This window comes from Oncorhynchus clarkii, chromosome 5 (assembly GCF_045791955.1).
Source record: "Oncorhynchus clarkii lewisi isolate Uvic-CL-2024 chromosome 5, UVic_Ocla_1.0, whole genome shotgun sequence".
NCBI lineage: Eukaryota > Metazoa > Chordata > Actinopteri > Salmoniformes > Salmonidae > Oncorhynchus > Oncorhynchus clarkii.
In genome coordinates, this window is record NC_092151.1 from 70,249,975 (window position 1) to 70,273,831 (window position 23,857).

The 23,857-nt window shown below is 44.7% G+C and overlaps 1 protein-coding gene across 2 annotated transcripts in view; it reads right to left on the bottom strand.

Moving 5' to 3' along the window:
- The window catches only part of LOC139409314 (importin 13b), a 44,398-nt gene that overhangs the window by 7,021 nt on the left and 13,520 nt on the right, over positions 1–23,857 (bottom strand). For both annotated transcript variants that reach the window (XM_071154261.1, XM_071154262.1), the window contains 17 exons: positions 23,177–23,302; positions 21,414–21,557; positions 20,500–20,712; positions 20,152–20,405; positions 13,921–14,061; positions 12,732–12,873; positions 12,193–12,359; positions 9,545–9,665; positions 9,299–9,446; positions 8,377–8,558; positions 8,252–8,278; positions 7,678–7,812; positions 2,384–2,536; positions 2,206–2,286; positions 1,943–2,080; positions 1,731–1,827; positions 302–354 (listed from right to left, as the gene is read on the bottom strand). In XM_071154261.1, the coding sequence (XP_071010362.1) occupies positions 302–354; positions 1,731–1,827; positions 1,943–2,080; positions 2,206–2,286; positions 2,384–2,536; positions 7,678–7,812; positions 8,252–8,278; positions 8,377–8,558; positions 9,299–9,446; positions 9,545–9,665; positions 12,193–12,359; positions 12,732–12,873; positions 13,921–14,061; positions 20,152–20,405; positions 20,500–20,712; positions 21,414–21,557; positions 23,177–23,302 (2,322 nt within the window). The remainder of the gene's footprint in view (positions 1–301; positions 355–1,730; positions 1,828–1,942; positions 2,081–2,205; positions 2,287–2,383; positions 2,537–7,677; positions 7,813–8,251; positions 8,279–8,376; positions 8,559–9,298; positions 9,447–9,544; positions 9,666–12,192; positions 12,360–12,731; positions 12,874–13,920; positions 14,062–20,151; positions 20,406–20,499; positions 20,713–21,413; positions 21,558–23,176; positions 23,303–23,857) is intronic.

Sequence of the window (23,857 nt, forward strand, 5' to 3'; positions counted from 1 at the left end):
GAGAGAGAGACAGACAGACAGAGACAGAGAGAGAGAGACAGCGAGAGAGAGACAGATCGAGAGAGAGACAGCGAGAGAGAGACAGCGAGAGAGAGACAGCGAGAGAGAGACAGCGAGAGAGAGACAGAGAGAGAGACAGAGAGAGAGACAGCGAGAGACAGCGAGAGAGAGACAGATAGAGAGAGAGACAGATAGAGAGAGAGACAGCGAGAGAGAGACAGCGAGAGAGAGACAGCGAGAGAGAGACAGAGAGAGAGATTGAGAAACCCAAAGTGAATGAAATAAGAAACCAAAAACACACCTGAGCTTGGAGTTGCATAAATGAATCAACAATATCAGGATGATCCCTGGGTCCTAAAATATAATAAAGATGAAACTTAACAAATCATAAAGAGAATAATAATAATAATATACAAACAGCAACTCAACCGATTCAACAGTCATGTGGAAAGAAAAGAGAACAGAAAAGATCTCATTGAAATAATTGTCACACGTGAGTAAAGAACAAACAAAGGGGGAGAGAGAGGGAGGAGGGGTGTGTGAAGCTTTGGAAGAGTCTCAGAAAAACAGGAGCGGTTGAACGAACAGAAAACAGGTAGAGAGAGAAAACATGGGTTCCATTTGGAGATAAAAAAGAAAGTAGTAACGAGAGAAGGAACAAACCTAAAAATAACAAAAGTGGGTTTGGAGTGGGGAACCCAGGAGGCACCTCTGTGACGCTTCAGAGAAAAAGGGGCGTCCAGTCCCAAATCAACCCCTTGCCTCTACCCCCTTCCCCTGGACTAGCCCCTATGCATCTCTCCTAGACTATACACCCTAGGGGCTTGCAATGTCATACGATAGGCAATATGATATTTTTCTGTGTGGCTTACAACCATCCATGTGCCAAGGGGGTAGGGGCTGGGGGTCGATTTGGGATTGGGTCAATAGAACCCTTGACCCCTACCCCCACCCACCCCCCAAAAGGTGAACACTTGGGTGGCAACCATCCCCTTCACTGTTCCCAGACTCCAAACAAGACCCAAGCCCCAACCTTACAGGCTTATTCAGTGGGGTGCAACCCAGATAGAAATGCAATGTATAGAGCACACACAATTCCGTTCTGTAAAACCGAGAGGGCTGTATATTCTACACAATACATTTCTATATGAACGTTGTTCTGCAACAACATTCTGTGATGTTATGTAACGTTGCACCATACTGTATAAGATACAGGCCACAGTGTAACATTTAAGGTCACCTGCTCAGAAAGAAAGTTCAAGAAAGCAGGAGAGGCAGCCATTATCAATCAAACACAGTCAAAGCAGAAGAGGGGGAGTAGGGAATGAGAGGACAACTAAAAAGGGAGAAGAGAGGGCTGGGACAGTATTCAGAACCACCACTGGATAATGTCAATGTGAAAAACAGAACTTCCTTCTAATGCTTTTTCTTTTCTAATTCTCCATAGCAGCACAGGAGGACAGAGGATGCATATCAATAATCTAACGTGACTTCCTCTCCTCATTGCCTCCCCTTCATCTGCACTCATCTAAAAACACTGCAATATGATGCAATAGGTGTTTTCAACTGTCCAGCTCCAAGGAGAGGAGACAAGGACTTTAGACTACTGAGATGCATCCATTGTATTTCCTCTGCTGCTGAAAGCAGGTGTGTGCAGGTTTCCTGTCAATCAAAATTACCCAAAAGAAAAACAGACATTTTTCACACCCCTCCCCTGCAGGACCCCCTACCTTGCTGGAAGATGGAGAGTGTTACCGAGGTAACCAGCTCAAATAGAGCCTTGATGGGAGGGAAGTTGTCCGTCTCACTGGCAAATATATGGACCATCTGTCAAATACAACCACAGATGGTTTCACACTGGTTAAGGTGTTTGTGTGTGTGTGCCTCTGATGCGTATGTATTGTGTTGGCGTGAGTGTGTTCAAGCGTGTGTGTGTGTGTACCTGTCGTGTGAGGTCCAGTGCTGAAGCTTGTGGTATGGTACTGTACATCTGTCCTAGCATCTCACTGAGCTGAGACACCATGGGGGCAAAGTCATGGAGGAGAGTCCTCACCGACTTCTCAAAGATAGCACACACGGCCTGGGAGGAGGGAGGGAAATAGGGGAGAGTGAAACTGTTCATTTTCAGCTTATTCAGGTCAGATTTTTTTATGCTTCAGATATTAAAACATCACTATAGGTCTGTCCAGTGTGTGCTTGTCTCACCTCCACCACCTGAGAGTCGTTGAGCCACTTGCTGAGGACCGTCTGAATGAGAGCAAAGACCTGCTGTAGGACCACCACCACCTAGAACACACACCGGTTAGTTTGAGTAACCTAGACAACGCTAAACACTCTCCACTGAGTTGGCGTGTGCCTGGGTGTTGATGGTGATGTCTCTCACCGGGTTAGGTCCTGGTGGTGGCGGGGCTGTTTTGACAGGTGGCGCTGTGCCCTCTCCTGATTCGTCCTCCTGCTTGCTGATGTCCAGCGTAGTGAAGAGATTAGATAACAGACCCAGGATGTGGATTATTGCTAGTTTATTGGACGGGTTGGGCTGGAGAGAGGAATGAGGGAGGGAGAGAAAGACGAGAAAGTAAGTCATTAGCTTCAGGGAGACAGACAAACAAGATTTGCCATGTCTTAACAAGTGAAACAAAAAGAGAGACTGTGAAAGAACATGAAAGAGAGGGATGAAGTGAAAAGGACAGAACTTCTTCTAAAGAAGTGAAAGAGAGAAGAGATGATTTTGGGTCAGTCAGTTGATGGCTTCTTCTTTCTGCAGATTTCAGACACACGCTCTCCAGGGTGACAACACTAATTAAAGCTTTGTTAGTACCGATTTAATCACCGCTCTGTATCCATGACAACGGAACTGTGGCGTACAAGGGAGGTGTAATGCAGCTGGGCTGACTCCCTTCGCTTAATGAGCAATGTTGCTACTGAACACACACACACACACACTTCAGAGTTGAGATAGGTGTGTGCAACTTGGACTTATACCCAAATCATTCACTGACGTCAATGGGTGTAAAATTTGAGTCGAGTGTCCAGATCTTAAGTAAGAATGCCACCCTAAATGCATAAAAACAGACAATGGTTGTACTGTAGCTTACAATATAGTGGATGTGCAGTTTCACCTCTTGCCTCAAGGTGCCAGTGTTTGTCAGGCTGCACAGACAACCTGATTCCCTAGTCTGACGTCATGGCTATAAATCACACAACCAGACAGGTAGAAAGGGAGAGAGAGGGAGAGAAAGAGACAGGCAGCGAGAGCAGAGGCAGAGAGGCAGAGCAGAGAGACAGCGAGAGGAGGCAGAGAGAGAAAGATAGCGAGAGAGGCAGAGAAAGGAGAGAGGCAGCGAGAGAGAGGCAGCAAGAGAAGGAGAGGCAGAGTGGAGAGCGAGAGGAGGCAGAGGAGAAAGACAGCGAGAGGAGAGGCAGAGAAGCGAGAGACAGTGAGAGGAGAGGCAGAGAGGAGAGAGAGAGAGGCAGCAAGAGGAGAGAGAGGGGCAGCGAGAGGAGAGAGAGAGAGGGAGTGAGAGGAGAGGCAGCGAGAGGAGAGGCAGCAAGAGGCAGAGAGGAGAGAGAGAGACAAGCAGCGAGAGGAGAGGCAGAGAGAGACAGGCAGAGAGGAGAAAGAAGGCAGAGGAGAGAGAGAGTCAGGCAGCGAGAGGACATGCAGAGAAGAGAGCGAGAGAGAGTGAGACCGGCAGCGAGAGGCAGAGAGGGAGTGAGACCGGCAGCGAGAGGCAGAGAGGGAGTGAGACCGGCAGCGAGAGGCAGAGAGGGAGTGAGACCGGCAGCGAGAGGCAGAGAGGGAGTGAGACCGGCAGCGAGAGGCAGAGAGGGAGTGAGACCGGCAGCGAGAGGCAGAGAGGGAGTGAGACCGGCAGCGAGAGGAGAGGCAGAGAGGGAGTGAGACCGGCAGCGAGAGGAGATGCAGAGAGGAGGTGACAGCATTCCCTCCCCCATTTGCCCCCCCTAGGCACAACTATGACAACATAACCAACAAAAAAGGGTCACAACTCCTGCAGGTCTGTTGCATGCTGGGCATATACATAGTCAATGGTAGGCGTCTAGGGTACTCCCATGGTTGGTACACCTATAGCTCATCTCTTGGCAGTAGTACTGTAGCCTACTTTATCACTGACCTCAACCCAGACTCTCTCAGAGCGTTCACAGGCAGCCCACTGACACCCCTCTATCAGATCACAGCAAAATCACACACTACTTGAACAGTGCAATACTCAATCATGAGGCATCAAAGCCAAAGGAACTGAGTAATATTAAGAAATGCTATAGATGGAAGGAATGTAGTGTGGAAACCTACCAAAAAACAATTAGACAACAAATTCAATCCCTTTTAGACAACTTCCTGGACAAAACATTCTACTGTGATAGTGAAGGTGTAAACCTGGCAGTAGAAAACCTTAACAGTATATTTGACCTCTCAGCTTCCCTATCAAATCAAAAAATGTAAAACAGAAAGCTCAATGTAATTGAATAATCCATAGACTAACCACTTCTGGGAAAATTGGAAAACACTACACAAACAACAACATGAAGAACTATCTATCCAAAATTGAGATATATGGGTAAACCACTTCTCCAATCTTTTTGTCTCTATAACAAAGAACAAACAGCAAAAACATATACATGATCAAATACAAATCTTAGAATCAACTATTAAAGACTACCAGAACCCATTGGATTCTCCAATTACCTTGAATGAACTACAGGACAAAATAAAAACCCTCCAACCCAAAAAGGCCTGTGGTGTTGATGGTATCCTCAATGAAATGATAAAATATACAGACAACAAATTCCAATTGGCTATACTAAAACTCTTTAACATCATCCTTAGCTCTGGCATCTTCCCCAATATTTGGAACCAAGGACTGATCACCCCAATCCACAAAAGTGGAGACAAATTTGACCCCAATAACTACCGTGGGATATGCGTCAACAGCAACTTTGAGAAAATCCTCTGCATTATCATTAACAGCAGACTAGTACATTTTCTCAGTGAAAACAATGTACTGAGCAAATGTCAAATTGGATTTTTACCACATTATTGTACGACAGACCACGTATTCACCCTGCACACCCTAATTGACAAACAAACAAACAAACCAAAACAAAGGCAAAGTCTTCTCATGCTTTGTTGACTTCAAAATAGCCTTCGACACAATTTTTTTCGTGAGGGTCTGCTATACAAATTGATGGAAAGTGGTGTTGGGAGAAAAACATACAACAACATCATAAAATCCGTGTGCGGTTAAAATAGGCAAAAAACACACATTTCTTCCCACAGGGCCGTGGGGTGAGACAGGGGTGCAGCTTAAGCCCCACTCTCTTCAACATAAAAATCACTTCTCCTTGGTTGTTGACAGAAGCACTAGAACAGTCTGCAACACCCGGCCTCACCCTACTAGAATTTGAAGTCAAATGTCTACCGTTTGCTGATGATCTGGTGCTTCTGTCAACAACCAAGGAGGGCCAACAGCAGCACCTAGATATTCTGCCAGACCTGGGCCCTGACAGTAATCTCAGTAAGTCCAAAATAGTGGTCTTCCAAAAAAGGTCCAGTCGCCAGGACCACAAATTCCATCTTGACACCGTTGCCCCAGAGCACACAAAAAAACGATACATACCTTGGCCTAAACATCAGCGCCACAGGTAACTTCCACAAATCTGTGAACGATCTGAGAGACAAGGCAAGAAGGGCATTCTATGTCATCAAAAGGAACATAAAGTTCAACATACCAATTAGGACCTGGCTAAAAATATTTGAATCGGTTATAGAACCCATTGCCCTTTATGGTTGTGAGGTCTGGGGTCCGCTACCAACCAAGAATTCACAAAATGGGACAAACACCAAATTGAGACTCTGCATGGAGAATACGGCAAAACTATCCTCAGTGTACAACGTAAAACACCAAATAATGCATGCAGAGCAGAATTAGGTCGATACCCACTAATTATACAAATCCAGAAAAGAGACGTTCAATTCTACAACCACCTAAAAGGAAGCAATTCCCAAACCTTCCATAACAAAGCCGTCACCTACAGAGAGATGAATCTGGAGAAGAGTACCCTAAGCAAGCTGGTCCTGGGGCTCTGTTCACAAACACACCCCACAGAGCCCCAGGAAAGCAACACAATTAGGCCCAACCACATCATGAGAAATCAAAAAGATAATTGCTTGACACATTGGAAAGAATTCACAAAAAAACATAGCAAACTAGAATGCTATTTGGCCCTAAACAGAGAGTACACAGTTGCAAAATACCTGACCACTGACTGACCCAAACTTAAGGAAAGCTTTGACGATGTACAAACTCAGTTAGTATAGCATAGCCACCAAAGTAAGTTCATCTCTAGGAGACAGAACGCGTCTCCTTCTTGAGCGGTATGACGGCTGCGTGGTCCCATGGTGTTTTATACTTGCGTAATATTGCTTGTACAGATGAACGTGGTGCCTTCAGGCGTTTGGAAATTGCTCCCAATGATGAACCAGACTTCTGGAGGTCTACAATTTTTCTTCTGAGGTCTTGGCTGATTTCTTTTGATTTTCCCATGATGTCAAGCAAAGACGCACTGAGTTTGAAGGTAGGCCTTGAAATACATCCACAGGTACACCTCCAATGGACTCAAATTATGTCAATGAGCCTGTCAGAAGCTTCTAAAGCAATGACAATTTTCTGGAATTTTCCAAGATGTTTAAAGGCACAGTCAACTTAGTGTTTGTAAACTTCTGACCCACTGGAATTGTGATGCAGTGAATCATAAGTGAAATAATCTGTCTGTAAACAATTGTTGGAAAAATTACTTGTGTCATGCGCAAAGTAGATGTCCTAACCGACTTGCCAAAACTATAATTTGTTAACAAGACATTGGTGGAGTGGTTGAAAACCAAATTTTAATGACTCCAACCTAAGTGTATGTAAACTTTGACTTCAACTGTACATAATACAGTAATACATAATATGTAATGTCTTTACTATTTTGGAACTTCTGTGAGTGTAATGTTTACTGTTCATTGTTATTGTTTATAACACTTTTGTATATTGTCTACTTCACATGCTTTGGCAATGTTAACATATATTTCCCATGTCAATATAGCCCCAGAGAGAGAGAGAGAGAGAGAGAGAGAGAGAGAGAGAGAGAGAGAGAGAGAGAGAGAGAGAGAGAGAGATGAAACTCTTCATTTGAACTGACATCTCTTTTCACCCAGACACTCAGGTCTCTGCTGACTCCAGAACAATAGATCAGGGGAGAGAGACTAATTCAACACTGATAATGTCACATCCTTATTTTTAGTTAATGTCAGCTCCTTATTTTAAGAAAATGTCAAAACCCTATTTTTAGCTCCTATATGAAGGCCCAGATTCATTAGATGTGACATTTAATAAAGTAAGAATCTGGTGTGTGTGCTGTGTCAGAGTGGGTGTGTCTTATGTCCCTGTGATTCAGTAGCCCATTACTTAGTGATGAAGCCAATCTGGTCCCACAGAGAAATGTTCAACTGTTCATATGGACACAGTCCAACAGACAGAGACCGAGAGAGAGAGAGAGAGAGTGTTGCATCCATGCAGACACAAGGTCTGTTCATATGGCCCCAGTCCAATAGAGAGGAAAGTATGCCACTTTAACAGTTACCACAGTGTGTGTTGTGTGTGTGTGTGTGTGTACCGTCTCATCCGCTAGTTTCTCAAGTTGCTGTATGTAGGGTGTAATGAGGGAGTGCAGGTTCCTCAGTATCTCCTCCACAGGCAGAGCAGACAGCAGGAAGCCCAAGGCCTGCATCAGCCACATACACTGACTGGTCTGAAGTGGGAGAGAGGAAGGGAGGAGAGGTAGAGTGAGGAAGAGAGAGGAGGAGGAGGAAGAGGGGAGAGAGGAAGAGAGAGAGGAAGGAGGGAGAGAGAACATTATACATTTCCAGGCCTTTGAAAGATAATGTGACTCTTTGTGTAAGTGCTGTCTTGCTAGCTGCCATCCATCAGTCTTGTCACCAGCTCTAACCTTGCTCTTTGTTTTCATGACAGAATGGGCCGACTCATTCTATTGTCTGGTGTAAACTTCCTGTGCTAAATTTTATTTGATTGAATACGCTCATTGTTGCATGTAGTAAATGCGCAGATAATAAAGTTATTTGAATTTTGACACTGTCCCAGACTTTCATTATACATGTTTAGAGTGGGTCCAGTGAGTTGGCACATTGGGATTTTGGCTTGCATTATTTACAGACAGGACTAGAACTGACCTTGTGAATCTGCTTGATCAGCACCTCCTGTGAAGAAGAGAGGATAGCAGATGTATCAGTAGAATTATTTATATTGACGCAAATGTAATAAAACATGAAATGTGATATACAGCACACACACAAACCTGTGATACAGCCACTATATTTGTAGCGTAGGGCGGCAGGTCGAATTTGCATTCTCTGCAGATCTTCTTGAGTGTGGAGACAGAGGAGACAGAGAGGTCTGGGTTCCCCAAGGCCTGGAGTACCAGAGGTAAAACACTACTCAACATAACCGGGTGGTCTGCCAACCACTCTGCTAGAGCTCCTACAGGGAGGGAGGAACACAGTGGATGAAAGAATTTAAGACAGTAACACTGTACGCTACAGGAGACAAACAAAGGAGTCTGATGCTTTTGTTAGGGTTCGTTCCTTACGTCGTCCTTTGTCAATCATTGGTTCATTGTTGAAATGAGCATTATGACAATATCTTTAATTAAATCATTCAAAAACCTTTATTCATGCAATTGCAGACAGAAGTTGACAAACAGGAACATAGCACGCATGTTTCTGAGTAAGTTCTGCATGCAACAAAAGGTCTCCAAGTGGTTTTATTAAACCCCAAGTCATGCCCTGGTGATGTCACTGCCTACATCATCATCCTCTACTCCTGGGACCAGAACCATGCCTACAAAGCTGTAGAAACAGGTCCTTTATTGTTAGCCAAACACTTAGCAGTAAATGTCCCCTTCCCCCAAAGTTGATTTATTGTGGAATGTTTACCTAGTCTTATCTCCTTCACTCCCCTGCAGAGTTCTGTCTTAGTCATACATTGATTGAGTGAATGAGAAAACAACTGTGGAACAATTCTAAAACCTTATAACCCATCCCCTTCTATTAATATAACATAAGCATAATCAATTATTCTAATACATCAAACATTTGTACAGCCCCAAATCATGACAGCTAGGTGAATCCTGACACTTTTCCTGTCCAATTTTTTTTTCTCCTTGTGATTCCCTGGATGAACAAGACACAAAGAAATGACAGCTATGACCGTATCAATACCTATAGTGAACATAACGGTGTCAGCCAGTTGGATGTTGTTGATGCTAATTCTGGGGATGAGTCCAATCAGGCCTGGGATGACATCAGAGTAGTTGACATCTATTGTCTCCGCTATCGACTGGAACCCATATAACAACGCTTCTGTATGCTGGAAGAGACAAACGGCTTCAGACAGTGCGTGGGTGTTCAGTGTGTGTGTGTGTGTGTGTGTGTGTGTGTGTGTGTGTGTGTGTGTACACACTGTACCTGCCATGATGAGGCTTGTTCTGTGTTGGTCAGTATTCGTCCTAGTTTCTCATACAGGTTACTGAGCAGCTCAGCTCCTAGCATCTCATACACATACATCAGAGTGTCGGAGATATCCACCCTGGAACACACGTGTTACCAACAGAAGGCAAGGTTTTGTTATAGAGGTGGAACTATCAATACTATGGGGGAAAGTGGTGTGTTTACAAGGTTCCTTTTTTAGTCCACTGCTTTTTTCTATTGAGTTAACATGTACAAATCATGTGTTGCCAGGGATGCAAACTAGTGATACTTTTTTTGTTGTTGCATTGAAACATGCAAAAAGTCCCTGCTCGGGGGAAATGCAGGCTTTAACTAATTAAACAACAAATAATATGACCTACATGATCAGTCTCTGTGTGTAAAATAAAACGTGGTTACTGTGAACCTAACACACAGCAAAAAAATGTAAAGAAAGCAATCCAATGTTATTTGTTGCCTAGATTTTACTGCAAATGACACTCAAGTCTTGAGAAAAAAAACAATACACTGATATTACAGTTAGCCATGACAGCCTTTATAATTGAACGCTTGTGACCACACATACATATTGCACTTGGGGGGAAAAAAACATCTTAAAGTAGAAATAGAATGAAACAAACAAACAGGCATTCTATTTTTGCTCTATTATAGTGGCCACTATAGACATTTATCAAGTGCACAAGGCTACATGTGTGCAAAGATAACGTTCACTGAGTAAAACATGTAATAACCCCCCTCACTCACATGTGTTACTGTCAAGTACAACACAACAAAACAATATCTTTGGGCTACACTGCACGTTATTACATTGTCCACAGAAAGAAAGTGTACATCTGTTCTACAATATGCCAGCAAAAGCGAGAAAGAGGGAAAGTTTTTAGTGTTCCTTTCAACTCTATAATGGCATCCAGTTTAATAAGCCTGGCACAGCTCCAGCTACACTGGATTCCTGAATCCACTTGTTTAACAACAAGCAACGCCTCATTTTTACTTAATTCTTTCATTCTGAAAATTAACCACATACTGTAGAGGGAAAACATTAGTTAAAAAATTGCTGGTTAGTTCGTTAGCTAGTTAACCACATTAGCTAGCTAACGTTACTTTATTAGCAAGCAATTTTTCACACCATAAACTCTATTATGTGATCAAATAAGTTGGCTAATGTTGCTCAACATTTCTCTGGCTAGCTAACGGGAAAATAGGATCCAGCTAGCAAAATACTTAACAATGCTAATACCTGTTCCACCACTTTCTCCCTCACCTCAAACTTTCCAAATGCCAGTAGTTTTCGGTTACAGCTCATGAAGTACGCTTCATCACCTTCTCACCCAGTCTCCGTGGTCAGGCTTCTCACCTAACCTTACCTCTTCCTTATCGTTCAGGGGACGCGCTGCCTTTCCAGAGCGCGCTGATCCTGTAACTAGTAAGTTGGTTGTCTCTTCTTTCTTCAACAGCGTGCTGCGCTGCATTCTGCTGTTATGTAAACGATTGGCTGAGCCTTGGATACAGCAGCCAGTATTACTCCAAACGCTAATCACTCGTTCGCTTACAGCCAGTAGTGATATTTTCTCATCGGATCACGTAGGTCACCTATTTTGGATTCAAAACAGCGAATTTTGCCAATATGTGACTAGTTTGCATTCCTGGTTTACACCTGAAATCAGCACACCAAGACAGTCGTGAAGAGGGCACGACAAAACCTATTCCTCAGGAGACTGAAAATATTTGGCATGGGTCCTCAGATCCTCAAAAGGTTTTACAGCTGCACCATCGAGAGCATCCTGACGGTTTGCATCACTGCCTGGTATGGCAACTGCTCGGCCTCTGATCGCAAGGCACTACAGAGGGTAGTGCGTATGGCCCAGTACATCACCGGGGCAAAGCTTCCTGCCATCCAGGACCTCTATACCAGGCGGTGTCAGAGGAAGGCCCTAAAAATTGTCAAAGACTCCAGCCACCCTAGTCATAGACTGTTCTCTCTGCTACCGCACGGCAAGCTGTACCAGAGCGACAAGTCTAGGTCCAAGAGGCTTCTAAACAGCTTCTACACCCAAGCCATAAGACTCCTGAACAGCTAATCAAATGGCTACCCATATTATTTGCACCCCCCTTCTTCTACACTGCTGCTACTCTCTGTTATTATCTATGCATAGTCACTTTAATAACTCTGCCTACATGTACATATTACCTCAATTGCCACGACACCGGTGCCCCCGCACCGGTACCCCCTGTATATAGCCTCGCTATTGTTATTTTACTGCTGCTCTTTAATTATTTGTTTTTCTTATCTCTTACTTTTTTTGTAGGTATTTACTAAAAACGGCATTGTTAGTTAGGGCTTATAAGTAAGCATTTCACTGTAAGGTTTACACCTGTTGTATTCGGAGCATTTGAAATAGAAGGCACCATTTAACTCTGCAGGGACTAACAGCAGGGCTTGATTTCATACTGTGCTGTTAGTAATATGCTTCTGAGCATCTGATGATCTGTTACTCAGACAAATGTTTTCATCCGTGCCCTCTCAGCTGCCACTTAACTTACAGGCTGGTACAATCACACACTCACCTGCTGACCAATAGACCTATCAGCAAATCCTCACACACACACACACACACACACACACGTACCTGTAGATCCTGAACTGTTCCTTCTCATCTGAGGACCATGATGCATACTCCTGGTCAGAGGGGAACTGGGCTTTATGCAGCAGAACATCCACCAGCTGGAAATACACTGGTCTATAAACCTGCAGATACACCGCCTGTCTCTCAGAGTCAAACGACATGATGTCGTCCTGGAAAGAGAGAAAGTGTGTGCTGTTAAGTGGTGGTATTCTGAACAGGGTAGTTGGGGTTAGGGTGTAACGTTAGTGACCTGGGTTAAAGTGTAGGGGACTGGGTTACAGTGCAGGGGTTAGGGTGTAACGTTAGTGTCCTGGGTTAAAGTGTAGGGAACTGGGCTACAGTGCAGGGGTTAGGGTGTAACGTTAGTGTCATGGGTTAAAGTGTAGGGGACTGGGTTACAGTGCAGGGGTTAGGGTGTAACGTTAGTGTCCTGGGTTAAAGTGTAGGGGACTGGGTTACAGTGCAGGGGTTAGGGTGTAACGTTAGTGTCATGGGTTAAAGTGTAGGGGACTGGGTTACAGTGCAGGGGTTAGGGTGCATACCTGTAGTGTGTACCAGAAAGTGAGTGTGAGGGAGCTGGTCGTCTCGTTGACTGGGTAGTGTCCTGGTATCCCAGTACAGAACATGATCATGTTGACCAAAGCCAGAAAACCCTGCCAGTGCTCTACCTGCTCCAAAAGAGCTCTGAGAGAGAGAGAGAGAGAAACCAGGAGCGAGAGAGTAAGTGAGAGAAACGGACAGAGCCAAGTAAACTAGGTCAGTAGTTAAGGAGAGTGAGGTGGGGTGGGACAGGCAGGGCTGGTTCTCTAGATAGAGTGAGGTGAGGTGGGATGGGACAGGCAGGGCTGGGCTGGTTCTCTAGATAGAGTGAGGTGAGGTGGGGTGGGACAGGCAGGGCAGGGCCTCTAGATACTGTAGAGTGAGGTGAGGTGGGGTGGGACAGGCAGGGCTAGTTCTCTAGATAGAGTGAGATGGGGTGGGACAGGCAGGGCTGGTTGTTTAGATAGAGTGAGGTGGGACAGGCAGGCCTGGTTCTCTAGATAGAGTGAGGTGAGGTGGGGTGGGACAGGCAGCGCTGGTTCTCTAGATAGAGTGAGGTGGGGTGGGACAGGCAGGGCTGGTTCTTTAGATAGAGTGAGGTGAGGTGGGACAGGCAGGGCTGGTTCTCTAGATAGAGTGAGGTGAGGTGGGGTGGGGTGGGACAGGCAGGGCTGGTTGTTTAGATAGAGTGAGGTGAGGTGAGGTGGGGTGGGACAGGCAGGGATGGTTCTCTAGATAGAGTGAGGTGAGGTGAAGTGGGGTGGGACAGGCAGGGATGGTTCTCTAGATAGAGTGAGGTGAGGTGAGGTGGGGTGGGACAGGCAGCGCTGGGCTGGTTCTCTAGATAGAGTGAGGTGAGGTGGGGTGGGACAGGCAGGGCAGGTTCTCTAGGTTCAGACTGGAGATATTGACATACACAGCGAGACATGAGGCCTTGGGAGACCCTGCAGAACAACACAATAACAAACCAACAGCTTGTTTACCAGAGTTGGCCTGCACTTGGAGCTGAACACGTCATCTTATCTGATTATTTCTTGATTGGTTTGTGATAATTAATCAATTATGTCACCAAGGAGTGTGAGGAGGGGAAGTGAAAGGAATGATTGGTTGATGATTTAGAGGGGATAGCGCATACACAATTGTGTTTAGTGTACTCGTGAGGGCCTTTTGGGGACCAACAAACACACACACCTGGAGTGGTTCTCGCCCAGTGCGACAGCAATGCGACAGATTCCGTGTGATGTCTCCATGTCTCCGTTCTGGATGGCCTCTCTCAGCTGCTCCTGCAGGGACAAGACCTGGGGAACCAGCTTCAGCAGGGTGTTCACATACCTACAGCGAGAGACAGAAAGATATGCAGAGAGAGGAGGAGAAAGAGATAGAGAGAGAAAGAGAGAGACACACACGAGAGTTAGTTCACATACTGTACTATTGGAAAAACTGGAGGCGTATAGCTGTCTTGTTTACTTCAAACTAAATCTTTTCCCAAGCCATTCTTTCTCTGATCCTGTGAAGACACGCTGCACACATCCCCCCTCTTCCCCTCCACCCCACCCCATCCCAGCCACACAAACACATCAATCTTTACTTTTCACCAGCTACATCTCTCTGTTGCTTTGTTTCATTTCTCTAGGCTTCAATTACTCTGGTCTGTTCTTTCTGCTGTCTCAGCCCTTTCTAATGCATCTATTGTCTATCTGGATGCACACACACACACACCACATACACTCTCCCTCGCTCAGACACACACATACAGTTGAAGTCGGAAGTTTATATTCACCTTAACCAAATACATTTAAACTCAGTTTTTCACAATTCCTGACATTTAATCCAAGTAAAAATTCCTTGTATTTGGTCAGTTAGGATCACCACTTTATTTTAAGAATGTGAAATGTCAGAATAATAGTAGAGAATTATTTTTTATTTTTCAGCTTTTATTTCTTTCATCACATTCCCAGTGGGTCAGAGGTTTACATACACTTAATGAGTATTTGGTAGCACTGCCCTTAAATTGTTTAACTTGGGTCAAATGTTTTGTGTAGCCTTCCACAAGCTACCCACAAAAAGTTGGGTCAATGCCCATTCCTCCTGACAGAGCTGGTGTAACTGAGTCAGGTTTGTTGGCCTCCTTGCTCACACAAGCTTTTCCAGTTCTCTCCACAAATGTTCTATAGGTTTGAGGTCAGGGCTTTGTGATGGCCACTCCAATACATTGACTTTGTTGTCCTTAAGCCACTTTGCTACAACTTTGGAACCATGCTTAGACATTTCTCCAAAAAGTACGATCTTTGTCCCCATGTGCAGTTGCAAACCGTAGTCTTGCTATTTTATGGCGGTTTTGGAACAGTGGCTTCTTCCTTGCTGAGTGGCCTTTTAGGTCATGTCGATATAGGACTCGTTTTACTGTAGATATAGACACTTTTGTACCTGTTTCTTCCAGAATCTTCACAAGGTCCTTTGCTGTTGTTCTGGAATTGATTTACACTTTTCGCACCAAAGTAAGTTCATCTCGAGGAGACAGAACGGGTATCCTTCCTGAGCGGTATGACGGCTGCGTGGTCCCATGATGTTTATACTTGCATACTATTGTTTGTACAGATGAACGTGGTACCTTCAGGCATTTGGAAATTGCTCCCAAGGATGAATCAGACTTGTGGAAGTCTACAATTTTTCTTCTGAGGTCTTGGCTGATTTCTTTTGATTTTCCCATGATGTCAAGCAAAGGTAGGCCTTGAAAAAGGTATGAAGGTAGGCCTTGAAATACATCCACAGGTATACCTCCAATTGACATCATTTTCTGGACTTTTCCAAGCTGTTTAAAGGCACAGTCAATTTAGTGCATGTAAACTTCTGGCCCACTGGAATTGTGATACAGTGAATTATAAGTGAAATAATCTGTCTGTAAACAATTGTTGGGAAAATGACTTGTGTCATTCACAAAGTAGATAGATGTCCTAACCGACTTGCCAAAACTATAGTTTGTTAAAAATAAATTTGTGGAGTGGTTGACTCCAACCTAAGAGTATGTAAACTTCTGACTTCAACTGTACACTCTCCCTCGCTCAGACACACACCCACGACATATACTCTCCCTCGCTCAGACACACACCCACGACATATACTCTCCCTCGCTCAGACACACAACCACCACATACACTCTCCCTCGCTCAGACACACACATCTATTTAATTCTCCCACATCTATACGTCTGTTCCCCTGCTGTCTGCATTGGGCATGCTCATACACACACAACCACACTTGCTCTGGGTAATATCACTCTTCCCCCCCAACCTTGCAGTGTCATTGGTAATGACTACTGAATATTCATGTGTACCCTTATTGACATTATCATGAAGGCTGCTGTACCACGTGCATGACAACAAGCCACACACACACAGTATTAAATCTACCATAAAGCACCTATTCCAAACCTCCTCTTTCCCCCGACCTTCAAAATACAATCCCTCTACTTCTGTCTCACACACTCAAGCTTTCACAAAGGAACCCTTTCCCCCAGCTAAGAGTACACGACCTGCATCTCCAAGTCAACCCATTAAAAATGAATGATGACTAAATCTCCCAGGGTGGGCTGTTATTTAATGCATTAGTGTGTGTTTCTGTATATTTATGTGTTATTCAGAGGGCATTGGGGAATGAGTATGTGCGTCTCTCTATTGTATGAAACCTGACATCCTATAGATTCCACTGAGACAGACTGTCTACCGCAGACACACAGACCTCCGCTTCCCGCTCTCTCTCGCTTTTCTTTCTCCTCCCCTTAAAACTCGAATGAATTTGAAAGACTCCTCTCTCTCTTTTCACCTCCATCTTTCTCCTTTCTCCCTCCCGTTCTCCTTCTCTCTGTTTAACCATATTACAGTCAAGTCATTTGGGAGAATGCTATTGGTCCAACTGCATCCTGTTGCCAGGCAACTAATTTCCCCATCTCAGAGCGTCACTGTAATTAAAAAGGAGGAGAGAGGTGGAGGAGGAGATATAGGCAGAGTAGAGAAAAAGGCAGAGAGAGAGAAAGGGAGGAAAATGGGGGAAAGAGAGAGCCTGGGAGAGAGATAGAAAGATTTTAAGTGAAGGAAAGGGAAGGATTGAGCTAATTGACTGGGGATAGATAGTGATAATCCTTCTGCTCTGACTCTAGTGTGGCCAAACACATACACAGGCACATGCAAACACATATACAAACTGTTAGTCCTTTTCAAATCTAATTGAGTGTTTTCGGGCTGGGCGATATGGCCTAAAAATCATCTCGATTTTTTAAAACATTCAAAATATATATCTAATTTAAAAACAAATGTTCTCTCGAAATAAGCATTGCTGCACAATTAAAAGATAAATCCAATATAATTGATAATTTTAATAAGCACTTTTCTACGGCTGGCCATGCTTTCCACCTGACTACCCCTACCCCGGTCAACAGCCCTGCACCCCCCACTGCAACTCGCCCAAGCCTCCCCCATTTCTTCACCCAAATCCAGATAGCTGATGTTCTGAAAGAACTACAAAATCTGGACCCCTACAAATCAGCTGGGCTAGACCATCTGGACCCTCTCAAAAATGATCTGCCGAAATTGTTGCAACCCCTATTACTAGCCTGTTCATATCGTCTGAGATTCCCAAAGATTGGAAAGCAGCCACCGTCATCCCCTCTTCAAAGGGGGAGACACTCTAGACCCAAACTGCTACAGACCTATATCTGTCCTACCCTGCCTTTCTAAGGTCTTCGAAAGCCAAGTTAACAAACAGATCACCGACCATTTCAAATCCCACCGTACCTTCTCCGCTATGCAATCTGGTTTCAGAGCTGGTCATGGGTTTACCTCAGCCACGCTCAAGGTCTAAACGATATCATAACCGCCATCGATAAGAAACAATACTGTGCAGTCGTATTCATCGACCTGGCCAAGGCTTTCGACTGTCAACCACCACATTCTTATTGGCAGACTCAACAGCCTTGGTTTCTCAAATGACTGCCTCGCCTGGTTCACCAACTACTTCTCAGATAGAGTTCAGTGTGTCAAATCGGAGGGCTTGTTGTCCGGACCTCTGGCAGTCTCTATGGGGGTGCCACAGGGTTCAATTCTCAGGCCGACTCTCTTCTCTGTATACATCAATGATGTCGCTCTTGCTGCTGGTGATTCTCTGATCCACCTCTACGCAGACGACACCATTCTGTATACTTCTGGCCCTTCTTTGGACACTGTGTTAACTAACCTCGAGGTTCAATGCCATACAACTCTCGCTCCATGGCCTCCAACTGCTCTTAAATGAAAATAAAACTAAATGCATGCTCTTCAACCAATCGCTGCCCGCACCCACCTGTTCTGACTTAGAACATGTGGACAACTACAAATACCTAGGTGTCTGGTTAGACTGTAAACTCTCCTTCCAGACTCACATTAAACAGCTCCAATTCCTATCTGCCAAACATACCCTCGTAACACTGACCATCCTACCGATCCTCGACTTTGGCTTTGTCATTTACAAAATAGCCTCCAACACTCTACTCAACAAACTGGATGCAGTCTATCACAGTGCCATCCGTTTTGTCACCACAGCCCCATATACGACCCACCACTGCGACCTGTACGCTCTCGTTGGCTGGCCCTCGCTTCATACTCGTCGCCAAACCCACTGGCTCCAGGTCATCTACAAGTCTTTGCTAGGTAAAGCCCCGCCTTATCTCAGCTCACTGGTCACCATTGCAGCACGCGCTCTAGCAGGTATATCTCACTGGTCACCCCCAAAGCCAATTCCTACTTTGGCTGCCTTTCCTTCCAGTTCTCTGCTTCCAATGACTGGAACGAACTGCAAAAATCACTGAAGCTGTAGACACATATCTCCCTCACTAGCTTTAAGCACCAGCTGTCAGAGCAGCTCACATATCACTGCACCTGTACATAGCCCATCTGTGAACAGCCCCTCCAACTACTTCTTCCCCATACTGTATTTATTTATCTTGCTGCTTTGCACCCCAGTATCTCTACTTGCACATTCATCTTCTGCACATCTACCATTCCAGTGTTTATTTGCTATATTGTAATTACTTCGCCACCATGGCCTATTTATTGCCTTTTTGCCTTTTTTTCTACTGTATTATTGACTGTATGTTTTGTTTATTCCATGTGTAACTCTGTGTTGTTGTATGTGTCGAACTGCTTTGCTTTATCTTGGCCAGGTCGCAGTTGTAAAGGAGAACTTGTTCTCAACTAGCCTACCTGGTTAAATAAAGGTGAAATAAATAAATCAATCAATAAAAAAGGTAAAATATAAAGCATTTCAATCAGTCAACAATAATCGAATAAATTCAGGGCTCGTGAAATTATACCTAGGATATATAAGCATTTTTTTGTTGCAATAATCACTGATCTGGCTTTCAAATCTCATACCTCATTGCAAGCTAACCGTTTTTGTTATGAACACACCCTTCTGTTCGTCCCCAACTGTTTAAACAGCAGCTAAACTATCCACATTGTTAAGATGTTGAAATCAAGTGGCCTACCGTACTTGTCAGAATGGAGCGAAGGAGACGAGACCAAAAAGATAATGAGAACAAACGCTCATAAAAACAAAAAATATATTTACAAAAACGTGTTTATTGCAATACTAACATTGGAATTAATCAAATGAATTTGATATATCGCCCAGCACTAATATGAGGGCCATACTCATACCTCCACCAGTAAATTGGCCTTATTTTAGAACAATAAAAACACATGTTGAGGAGACCAGCTATTAGGTTGACTAGAGCAGTACTTTGTGTTTGTGTGTGTGTGTGTGTGTTTGTGTTTGTGTGTGTGTGTCTGTGAGAACTGCCCATAGGTGGATTTTGCACCTTTTCCTACCTCACTCATCTTTCTCTCCCTTCATCTTTCCATCCCTACCTCACCCTCTTTCTCTTGGGGAGGGGCTACTGGGTGCCTACCATTGGAGCTCAATGACGTCACTCCCCATCTCTGTAACCATGGTAATGCCAGCCAACCGAGAAATGCCTCCCCCCCTTCTTCCCTCCCTCCTCCCCTCCTGGCTGTTAGCTCTCCCTGTATTCCCTCCATCTCCCTCAACTTTCCTCCATTTTTAATTTCTGTCAACTCTACGTTGCCTGTATTTTTCTCTCCATCCCTATTTCCCCTCTACAGTATCTCTTTCTCTCATATACCCTTCCCATGCCCACACTGTGCTCTTGGCTGCCATCTCCCCCTTCCCATCTCGCTCTCCCTCTGATGCTCTTCCTATCCCTGCTCTGTCTCGGTCTTCCATATCTGAATCTGTTGTTCTCTTGGTTCTCTTTAAACAATACTCTCCACCTCCTCCATAATGCAGACACTGGCTGCGTGTCACCTTGTGTGTTTGTCTGAAGTCATTGGGTTGGCACACACTCGCACCCTCCCCTGGCCATCTACACACCTCTGGGAGTCGGGTTGTGATATGGCGTTGACAATAGCCTCCACGGCGGTATCAAACAGCTCAGGGTCTGGTAGAGCAGTGAAACAGTCCTCCACCAGTCCTTCACTCTCACTGAGAGGGACGTCCAGCAGCACCCAGGAGGACAGACAGCGCAGGACACGAGCCTTCACTGCCCCGGGACTGTCCCCTCGACGCAGCAGCTGCTGGAGGAGTGGACACACTGACCCCCATTCACGGCCCAACGCACCTCGCACCTACAGACAGAGGGTGGTGAGTAGTAGATGGATGTGTGTCTGTCTTTGTGTCTGTCGTGCCCTATGGTACCCCTCAGTCTCTTGCGTCCCTCACCTGTCCCTTGCGGTACTGTGGCAGGCGGCTGGTCTGGAACTCTTCAGGCAGGACGGTCAGTAGCTCCAGCAGGGCCAGACACCTTGCCCGGCCGTCCACCCCCCCTCCCTCCTCCTGGAACACACGTACCATCTCTGGCACGGCGCCTGGCCACGCCTCTGGCATGGTGTTCAGGGCCAGGGAGGCCAGCGCCACACATAGACGCGTCAGCACCTTGGAAACAGGACCACAACGACGTACTGTAATCTATGACTTCGTTTTATTTACTATACTTGATGGTTTTTAAGGCATTTAGCTCCAGTTGTATGTATTTTCAATGATGATCTAATACAGGGATGGGCAACTGGTGGCTCGTGAACCAATTTTTTAAAATGAGTTTTTTTGGGGTGCGGGGACTCTGTCAGGGTCTCAGATTACTGTTGAGAGTTAGAATAATAGAGTACAAGGTCCAATTTCGAAATTTGGTTGTGCATCAGCAGTCACTCAATTAGCCCATGTCAGCAAAAACATTTTAAATTAGTAAGTTAGCTGGTCGCTAGACTATCTAAACTTGTAGTAAGCATGGTCAAATTACAGACCGGGGTGGGGCCCACTGATCATCAGTTATCATATTAAAAACTGCAAACATTTGCCTCCACTATACGGCAAAATGTGTAGAATTGTAGGAAATTAGCTGTAAAAGTGCTATTTTTAAACAGATTTTCTTTCCCTTCACTGTCACGAGGGGGGCCGCTAAAATGATTTGCTCGCAAGGTGTGGGGGGGGGTATGAATGTGGGTATGCAGACCCACGAGCCACTGTGGCCCCTCATGATGAGTTGTGTTTTTTGTGGCCCTCACACACATCAAAGTAGCCCATCCCTTATCTAATAAATCCATCCATCTACTCATCCTCCCATCCATCCATCTACCCACCATCTTGGACCCGGAGGAGAAGCAGGCGATCTGGGAGAAGAGTTGAGTCTTTAGGGTCTCATACTGGTCAGAGGGTATGTCAGACCAGTAGCGTGATATCTTAGTGTGGAGGGCACTAGCCCCAAAGTACTGGATCTCAGGAACCTAGGGAGAGAGACAGGGTTAGGTGTGTGTGTGTGTCAGGGCTTGTGTGTTAGCCGGTAATAGCCGGCTTTTGGCCCCCCAAAAAACTGAAAAGTCGATTACTAAAATTGCCACCGGCCAATTGTCTGGGAGAAGAAAATAGATTCCATTGTGAAAATGCATTTTTAGCCTATTCATTGATTGAAATACCAGTTGACGTAGCGCAAGAGCTGCCTGCTGCTACAGCTCATCAAACAGCTCTTCGTTGCTGCTACAGCTCATCAAACAGCTCTTCCTTGCTGCTACAGCTCATCAAACAGCTCTTCCTTGCTGCTACAGCTCATCAAACAGCTCTTCCTTGCTGCTACAGCTCATCAAACAGCTCTTCCTTGCTGCTACAGCTCATCAAACAGCTCTTCCTTGCTGCTACAGCTCATCAAACAGCTCTTCCTTGCTGCTACAGCTCATCAAACAGCTCTTCCTTGCTGCTACAGCTCATCAAACAGCTCTTCCTTGCTGCTACAGCTCATCAAACAGCTCTTCGTTGCTGCTACAGCTCATCAAACAGCTCTTCCTTGCTGCTACAGCTCATCAAAACAGCTTGTTCCTTGCTGCTGGAGTGAAACCTGCTTTTATAATCCAAATAAATGTGCTACAATTCTAATTGCGTGTTAAAAACAGTTTTCATGGCCATGATTAAAAAGAGCTACCATTTTTATTTCTTTACTGGTAATTGAAGCACTCTTACCATTCAAGTGCATAGGCAACTAGACAGGCTTCAGCACGTCACACAAAATGTTCCAATGAGCTGAGCTTTTTTACTTTAACGTTTTACTACATATTATGAGGCATGTGTTACCTTGCTTTACAGTAGCCTATTCAAAATCCAAACAAACGTGCAGGCAATTATTTTATATAGACTTCCATATACCATTCAAACCATTAGCCTGTTTTTCTCATGTTCTAGTGCTTTTCAAATAAACTTTCTTTCATTGACCAGAAGTCAAAGGCACAATCCTAGTCATATTAGCAACCCATGTTAGTTGTTACATCTTTAGATCTCCACTCGTTCTAAATTTCTAATGTATATTTTCATCTCTGTCTCATGAAACCGCTCACATGTGCGCTTTTGACAACTGTGTTTTTCCGCTAATTGCATTATGGAACAAACATTTGCGCGTAGCCTAGTGCCTTGTGTGCATTGCTGTTCTTATAATGTTAAGAAATAATTGTTTATCAACTTTTAAGCTAAACACTCATCCGTTACATGAGCCTTATTTCTCATTGTAAACTTTTCTACTATGGGGGATAGTAGATTGACATAGGCTAGAAATGTTGCGGTTCGTTACTTGTCTTATTGGCTGAGGAAATGTAAATGTGGACAATTATTCGAACAATTGCGCTTCAGAATTCGGTAAGAAGAATGAACACCATTGCATCCTCGAGTTGCATGTTCATTAATGTGATTTCTGTCATTCTGAGCACTGTGGGTGGACACCCTAATCAGGATACACACCCAATGCATATGGGTCCGGCAAATTTCTTAAATGTCCGGTAAATGAACATTCTGCCAGTCAAATGTCCGGCGCAACATTTTTATAATGGAAACCCTGGTGTGTGTGTGTGCTGGTATATCCTACCTTGTCAGGGCAGAGCAGGGCCCAGCAGAACTGCCAGGCCTGAGGGGAGACCTGAGCCTGCATCAGCCACTTCTGGGCCAGGTTCTTATTCTCTATGTTAGGATCATAGTACAACTGGTGGAGTGCCTGGGGGGTAGAGAGAGAAAGAAAGAGGGATCGGGGAGGGAGAAAGTCAGTATAATTGCAGTATAATATACAGTGGGGCAAAAAAGTATTTAGTCAGCCAACAATTGTACAAGTTCTCCCACGTAAAAAGATGAGAGGCCTGTCATTTTCATCATAGGTACACTTCAACTATGACAGACAAAATGAGAAAAAAAATCCAGAAAATCACAGTAGGATTTTTTATGAATTTATTTGCAAATTATGGTGGATAATAAGTATTTGGTCACCTACAAACAAGCAAGATTTCTGGCTCTCACAGACCTGTAACTTCTTCTTTAAGAGGCTCCTCTGTCCTCCACTTGTTACCTGTATTAATGGCACCTGTTTGAACTTATCAGTATAAAAGACACCTGTCCACAACCTCAAACAGTCACACTCCAAACTCCACTATGGCCAAGACCAAAGAGCTGTCAAAGGACACCAGAAACAAAATTGTAGACCTGCACCAGGCTGGGAAGACTGAATCTGCAATAGGTAAGCAGCTTGGTTTGAAGAAATCAACTGTGGGAGCAATTA